Here is a 7,494-nt window from a genome sequence, read left to right on the forward strand (position 1 = left end):
TTTGGGAAACGAAAACGGCGCCCGGCCCCTTCCGGCTGGGCCTTGAATCAGCTCGCCTGTGTGAGCTCACATGCTTCCATTTCCCCTGCAGACCCAGCATGGCCGCCCAAGGAGAGCCCCAAGTGCAGTTTAAGGTAAGGGCGCGGTTTAGTGTTTCGGGTTCTTTTCCTTCAGTGGAAAAGTAGCACGAGTGACTCTCGAATGCCGGCGTGGATGGTAGGTTTGGTTTTGAAGTGCTGGCCTTTCTTTAAGGGTGCGGTTAAGTTTATTGTAGTATTGTCTATAACTTGTACAAAAAGATTGTGTGGCACTGTGTCAGTCTGATGCTGTTTGTAGTTTAGTGTAATAAACTTCAGTGATGATTTGCCTGTAGAATGGTTTTTAAATTTCAGAAGTGAAGTTCATAGCCAAAAGTGCTCAGAGTGAGTTAGAATAGCCTGATTCCTGTTGTGTATTAATTGTTCAGGGAAGAAAACCTAAAAATATCTCAGAACAGAATTTTCTGGTCTTGTGTGGATATTTAGAGGGGGGTTTTATTATCTTAACAGCCAGAAGTCCTTGAGACTGCTTCATGAAAGGTTGTTACTTGTGTTTTTTACAATACCTGGCTAGAGTATTCCAGTTGTTAGTAGAGCAGTAGTTTGTGTTGTTTGGCTGTTTTTGTTAATTGTAAGATTATGGTGGATTTCTTTCACTGGGGTACTTAAATGAGTTCCCCTCTAAGTATGGTCACTTTCAGGTTGTACACTCCAAATACTCTTAATTCAGTCACTTGTGGTTTAGTAAAGCCATATTCACAGTGCACTGTAGTTCTCAGCTACAGAAACTGAATGAGTCTGTCTAGACTTACAGCACGATAGACTTAAATTTGGTCCCAGTACAGTGAGTTACTTTATGGAGAGTTCACTTTTTTTATTTACAGCATCTTGTAGGACTAAGCTTTGTTATAATACTTAGTATTTACACTAAAATGACTAATAAGTCTCTCTCTTAAGTGTATTGCTCTGACTTTTTTGCCTTTATCAACAGCTTGTCCTGGTTGGTGATGGTGGCACTGGTAAAACAACCTTTGTAAAACGCCATTTGACTGGTGAATTTGAAAAGAAGTATGTAGGTATGTCTGAAGAAATATTTGTCTTCTAATAGATTACGCTTAGAAGTGCAGTTCATGACCTGACTAAGTGCACTGCTTTTTCTTACTCCTATAGCGACGTTGGGTGTTGAAGTTCATCCTCTGGTGTTCCATACCAACAGAGGTCCTATTAAATTTAATGTATGGGACACAGCTGGCCAAGAGAAGTTTGGTGGCCTGAGAGATGGCTATTACATCCAAGGTAAGATGCATCTATATGTGGGAATATTCTGTACCTCTTATAGTTCTGGCCTTCATTCTATTGATAGTGGCCACTCTGAAAGCTGTCAGTGTGGCTTGCAGTGATGAGCTGGTTTCTGGGTCTTCAGGCTCTTCATCTAGGTATGATAATTTCCTTTGCTAGGCAACTTGCACTGATGTAGGAATTTTTTAAGGCTGTGTTTCAGTATGCTGTTGCAGGCCTCAGCATTAATGAAGAGTAATGATGCACCTTGAATGACAAGGTATTGCTGATGAAATTCAGTGGTTAAGAGGTAAAAGTATATGCATCAGCTAGTACAAACTTAGATCTGCACTGATGTACTGTAATGAGGCAAAGGCTTGGATCACATAAGTTGTGAGGTTTTTAGATACAATGATGTTGTGCATCTCTGTGTCAGAGTCTAGTTGTCTATATAAAAAAAGTGCTGATAGTGTCCCTTACATCTGCTTCGCCCAGGTCTGTTCCATGTGTACTTCAATCGTCTACTTATCTTTAAAATTTTGCAAGGGATTAATAGAGTCTGACTTTTGTCACTTCTCCTTTTGAGGTATCAGGATGGAGTCAAGCCCCCATGTTCTTTGAAAAACTGTTCTGGACAAGGGCATCTTGATGTGGACTAGAAGCTCTCAATCTACCTGAAAGCCTCAATAGGATATCTAGTTCAATAGGTGTTAACTAATTCTGTCAAATATTTATGTAAATCAGAGTTAACTTTTTGTAATCCTTCTGTATTCTCATACCATGCTACCCATGTTACTCAGTGGAACAGTTGCACGGATAAAAGTAGCTGGTGTTCAAGATTGGGCACTAAAAATGTGAGATAACAAGGGCTGAGTTCTGTGGACTCATGCATTGAATTCGTTAACAGAACATGGCCTCTGAGCTGTGAAGCTGAGAGGGAAAAGCTAATGTAGATGCTTAACTCTCATACGGGGTTTCTATGGCTACCTCTTGTCTCTCCCATCTTAAAAAGCAACTGCTTACTCTCCTAATTTAACTCCTCCCTGTTCTCTTCTTGCAGCTCAGTGTGCCATCATAATGTTCGATGTTACATCAAGGGTTACTTACAAGAATGTACCTAATTGGCACAGAGATCTGGTACGAGTATGTGAAAACATCCCTATAGTGTTGTGTGGCAACAAAGTGGATATTAAGGACAGAAAAGTCAAGGCAAAATCCATCGTCTTCCACAGGAAGAAGAATCTTCAGGTATGTTGGCATGAATTTGTAGGAATCAGATTTATTTGGTCTGACTGCAGTTCTGTGCAGTAATCAGTCATGTGCTCTACTGTTGTCACTGGAGGCTGTGTGTCCTGCTGACTGAACCTAACTTCAGGGAAGAGGGAAGTGATGATCTTGGAGAAGATCATCACCAGTCTTGTGCAGGAGCTGTGATAAGTTCTTAAAGAGTTTGTGTGCATTTGGTTTTCACAGCTCAGAATATCGTGAGATGATGCAGAAGTGAGACTAAAGCAGATTGAGTCACTGGAAAAAGATGCACTTTTATCTCCTGAAAGTTCTGTCTTTGATGGATGAAGTTGGGTACTTTTAGTTATCGATTTCTTCCTATTGCCTGGAACTACATGTTTCTAGACACTGAGAGCATAAACAGAAGTCACACGGTCGAAAAGATGACTAGGGTAAAAGTGGAGCTGATGATGTGCATGGTAATCTTGGTGTGCCCTAAATATCAGTTAGAGGTGTGGTTTTTTAATAACCTATATGTACTTTTTTGCAGTATTATGACATTTCAGCTAAGAGTAACTACAACTTTGAGAAGCCTTTTCTCTGGCTTGCTAGAAAGCTAATTGGAGATCCTAACTTGGAGTTTGTTGCCATGCCCGCTCTTGCGCCACCTGAAGTTGTTATGGACCCAGCACTGGCAGCACAGTATGAGCAGGACTTACAGGTAAGTGCGAAGGGGCACAAAGGCCCGATGATTGCCTCATAACTAGTGCTACCAGTGGTAACTGGGCCAGGTAACTGAAGAACAGTTCTTAAGTGTAACTTCTTTTTCCAGATTGCTCAAACCACTGCACTGCCAGATGAAGATGATGACCTGTGAGGGATGAAGCTGGAGCCCAGCGTCAGAAGTCTAGTTTTATAGGCAACTGTCCTGTGATGTCAGTGGTGCAGCGTGTTTGCCACTTTATTATCTAGCTGAACAGAACATGTGCTTAATCTTTGGGATGCTGAAAGAGATGAATGGGCTTCGGAGTGAATGTGGCAGTTTAAAAAAAACAAAATGAAACAAAATGAAAACTTCATATTTTGGACCTGCATATTTAGCTGTTTTTTGGACTGCAATTACTTCCCCTTTTGAGTTTCAAATATAAGACTGCTGCAGTCACATCAGAGTGTTAAGTGGTAAATCTTGTTTCTGTCATTCCCATTCCTTTTTGTTTAGATAATAAAGTTGTATTTCAAGTATCTCTAAGCAAATGAACCTTCATGCATTGTTGGAACTCCTCAAAGTGTCTTCTGTTCCTCAGTGGAGGCTAATACTCGGTTGTCTACTGCATTTCTCACTTTGTTCTCCTTTTCCTTCCTGCTTCTCATGTTACGCTCCTCTTGCTAAATCAGAGCTAACAGTTAACCTTCCCTTGGTTTTCTGAAGCATGTAACTAAAGCACGTGAGGAAGGCTGAACTAACTGGCAGGTAGAACTAAAGCAGTGAACACTTGGCTGGTAAGTATGACTGGATCATCATTCCCACGTGAATGGGAGTGTTTGTGGTCTTGCAGGGTGTCCCGAGAGAGAAGGGTGTAGTTCAGCTGCCATGTGCTACCATTAGGGACAGTCTCTCAACTCTGACTCTTACTGTGTTCTCCAATATGCCTTCACAGAGCTCTGTATTTTTAGTAGCCAGAAACAAATGGCATCTAGGTCTGTTAGGTGACTTAAAAGCTGTATCTTTGCATGGAACATCATTCAGTAGGGCTATAGCTGATGAAACAAACTCTCTAAGCATCTTCAAATTCACTAACTAGAAAACAGCTGTAGTTTGGGCTAAAAAGCTCTTGGCTACAAAACAGCATATTAAACCCACATTTATATAAATATCTAGACTTTACTGTAACTGCACCAAGTTCTTAATTTGAAACTAGCTCATTACAGCACAAATGGTGGAAAATGTCAACTCTTAACACTACCTTGTAGAGGTTAATCTTGGTCAATATTAGTACTGCTAGTAAACAAAATTAAGATACCATTTTTCAGTAGTGTTTGAGTACATGAAGCCTTGAACTCTTCAGTTTTGTATTTTTGGTTTCTTAATAAAGTGGAGCATTTCATTTATTCCTTTTAACTTGCATGTTTGTGTAACTCCTCTTTGAATATTTAGTCAGCTCTTTGGTACATGGTAGCTAGAAGTGTGGACTACAATTCTGCAATGCAGGTTGGAGTTCTGGGGGGGGCTGCTCTGTTTTTTACCTAGTCAGCGAGAAGCTGAGTTGGGTTTAGGACTGAACTCGATAATGAAGACAAGGGATGTCATACACTTAGTCTGTAAAAAGACAGACTCCCACTTTAATGTTACATCAAGTCTTGCTGCATCATCTCGCTTTAACTGTGTTGTAGGTTCTTGCCTGTAGAGTTTACTAATTGACCTGTGTGTATCTGGGTTAACGCTGCTGGCTGGCTATCTGCTGCCTTACTAGGTGTGGTACCTCTCATGTCTGCAAGCTGTCTCACTACTGAAAATGCACCGCTTAAAACATGCGTTCAGGTAGGAAACTGCAGAAGCTCTCCAGGGTTGACGTGCCTTTAGAAGAAAACCCAGCAGTGCTGAAGTTCTGTGTTTGGTGTTTTGGTGCGTGTGTGTGTGGTGTCATCTTCACAACTTGCCTGTTCCACACAGGTACTAGGTTTCATAGGAATTCCTCTGGAACAGATAAGATCTGAGAAGTGAAATAACTGCTTGAAGACTAGTGTAATAACTGCTATGAGCTTCGCCTTGTAATCTGCTGTGTTCCAAACCTGCAAAACCTCCTGTGAGACAGCCCTGCTGTGAAGTAACCTCTCCAGCTTGAAATGGTTCTGGAGTGGAATTGAGCCCACCTGTTGCAGCATGGGCTTGGTTTGTCACCTTCAGTCCCTGGGGATTGGTGATTGTAAAGTGGGTAGCCTTGAAATGCACGTGCAGATTCCTCAGCTGAAGTTCCTTAACTCTGTCAGGACAATTGGTAGTACTGGTCACTTCTGCCTGAGTTTTGGCAGTGGTAGCTCAGGCCCTCTTGAACCAGGACTGGCAGCAGTGTTACAAGTAACTGAAAAGCTACACCTACTGCCTTGATCAGTTTGTGTTCATGTGGGTGTATTAATATGTAGGCTGGTTTTGTGTGTGTATGTGGTGATTCTGTGCTGAGCTGAAAACTTTGCTGTTAAGAATCTTCATTTTCCTAGCACAAGCTGCTGTATGAGCATCCCATGAAGGAGTTCGTCCTTGCACGTGTCCTGCAACACTTCTGGTCATCTCTGCAAATGGCCAAAACCAGGAAACATTTTCACCCAGGGACTTGTGTTGTGAGAATACAAGTGATGATGCTGTCCTAGGCCAGTAGTGCTTTCAGACAACACCTGGGTCCTAACACTGCAGTGATTCTGAGTCTTCATTGCCCACCAGCTGTTGGTAACTGTTGGTGCAAGCTGTTCTTTCCAGCAGAGAGGGCAAAGAAAGACTTAATTCTTTTTCTGATTTAGAGCTCACTCAGCTGCCTGACAGGTTGAGTTAAACTTGGAAGGATTTTATGCTCGAGATGAAGGCTTAATGTGATAACCTGTTTAACAGACTGTGGGACTTGGTGATGAGCCGAACCGTAGCCTCTTCGTGTATCTAGTTACTGGCTGATAGTGGGCCTGTTGAAACTTAAGGCATGTTATTTATACCAAGGCTGTAGCACAGAGCCTAAATCTTTTTAGGCAAACTCTTTTGATGGGGTTGTGTGGGCAATTCTCTCCTAGTTCACAAAGTGAATTTTAGTGTTCTGCATCGTTGAAATGGGCTAATGTTTGTGTTAGGGTACTAGTTCAGTGTAGGGTAGGGTTTTAGTTTTCTAGGGGTAGTTGATGTCTGTGTTGCTGTGATCCTCTAATTCTGCCATTAAAAGAATTGGATTCATGTGTTTCTGCTAGTTGCTTGAGGAGAAAAAAAAAGATGAGGACCAATTTCCCTAAATAGTTTGTACACAGTTTTATATAACATTAACACTTTTGTTAATGTTTGATCACTATCTCTGAAGTCATGGTTGTAATATACTTAATGCAAGCATTCAAAATTGATTTTCTGCCCTGTAGTGGTAGGTTGCTAGGAAGCAGTGAGCCTGGTTTCTTCTGATTCCTATCTCCATGTTGACACTGCAGTAGGGATTGAAAAGGGCAGCTAGAGCGAAAGCTCGTGTCAGTGTAAAGAGTCAAACAAGAAGCTCATGAGGTGGTTGTAATCAATAACGTCTAAGAAGAAAACTTCAACTCGTGTCCTTCCTGTTAGGATTGTCGAAGTGACAGTCGCTGGTTCTACTCTGAAACATCGGGACCTTTCCTGATGCAGCTATTTAAGGCTTGTCTATCGAGTGTTAAGTCAAAGGTAGCAGGTAAGTGACTCATACAAATGGTTCTTGTTCCCTTTGAACTTTTGAGGTAAGGGCTTGTATTTCCCAGCTGTGATACTGTATTGCTGGTGCTTTGAGCTCTTTAGGACATGGAACCGGTGGTTACTTGCTGGTGCCTCTTTCACATCTTGGTGACTTGCCATGACAGTGCTGTAGGGGAGCAAGGGGTGTTTTGCCTATACTGGGGCTGTGGAAGAAAACGAAGTAACCCATCACACTTGTTTGATTACACCGTAAAACGAGTTAAGTTTCCAGATCTCAGGTTTGGTTTGCGGGGCAAGTATTTGGGGAAGGAGGTCCACCCAGAAAGGTTTGTCCCATTGATAAATAAAAAGGTGGGTCACAGTAAACAAATCTCTGCCTTTTGAGGCAGTATTCTGATTCTGGATCTAGTATTTTTATTTCTAATCTGTGTCTGGATGTTTTGTTTTATTTGAATACCGGAGTTGGCGTCTAGTTATCAGATCGACTTCAAACTGCAGCAGCTGAGTACAGTAGTTTTTCCGCTGTTAGCGCGAAGTTGCTGTTCG

General features: G+C 41.8%; 1 protein-coding gene across 1 annotated transcript; it reads left to right on the forward strand.

The window, feature by feature from the left end:
- Positions 1-6: 6 nt before the first annotated feature.
- Positions 7-3,789, forward strand: RAN (RAN, member RAS oncogene family). The gene is made up of 6 exons (XM_010138285.1): positions 7-134; positions 1,030-1,114; positions 1,209-1,334; positions 2,377-2,564; positions 3,094-3,264; positions 3,376-3,789. Exons 1-6 carry the CDS (start codon positions 99-101, stop codon positions 3,418-3,420), a joined length of 651 nt encoding a protein of 216 aa, XP_010136587.1. The 5' UTR covers positions 7-98; the 3' UTR covers positions 3,421-3,789.
- Positions 3,790-7,494: the final 3,705 nt, after the last annotated feature.

This window comes from Buceros rhinoceros, unplaced genomic scaffold (genome assembly GCF_000710305.1).
Source record: "Buceros rhinoceros silvestris isolate BGI_N320 unplaced genomic scaffold, ASM71030v1 scaffold46876, whole genome shotgun sequence".
NCBI classification, from domain to species: Eukaryota; Metazoa; Chordata; class Aves; order Bucerotiformes; family Bucerotidae; genus Buceros; species Buceros rhinoceros.

Bases quoted from the DNA above. Each gene is read 5' to 3' on its own strand.
- RAN (XM_010138285.1), top strand. From the start codon at position 99: ATGGCCGCCCAAGGAGAGCCCCAAGTGCAGTTTAAG. The intron at 135-1,029 runs GTAAGGGCGCGG...CTTTATCAACAG, and splicing joins AGCCCCAAGTGCAGTTTAAG to CTTGTCCTGGTTGGTGATGG. The intron at 3,265-3,375 runs GTAAGTGCGAAG...TTCTTTTTCCAG, and splicing joins AGTATGAGCAGGACTTACAG to ATTGCTCAAACCACTGCACT.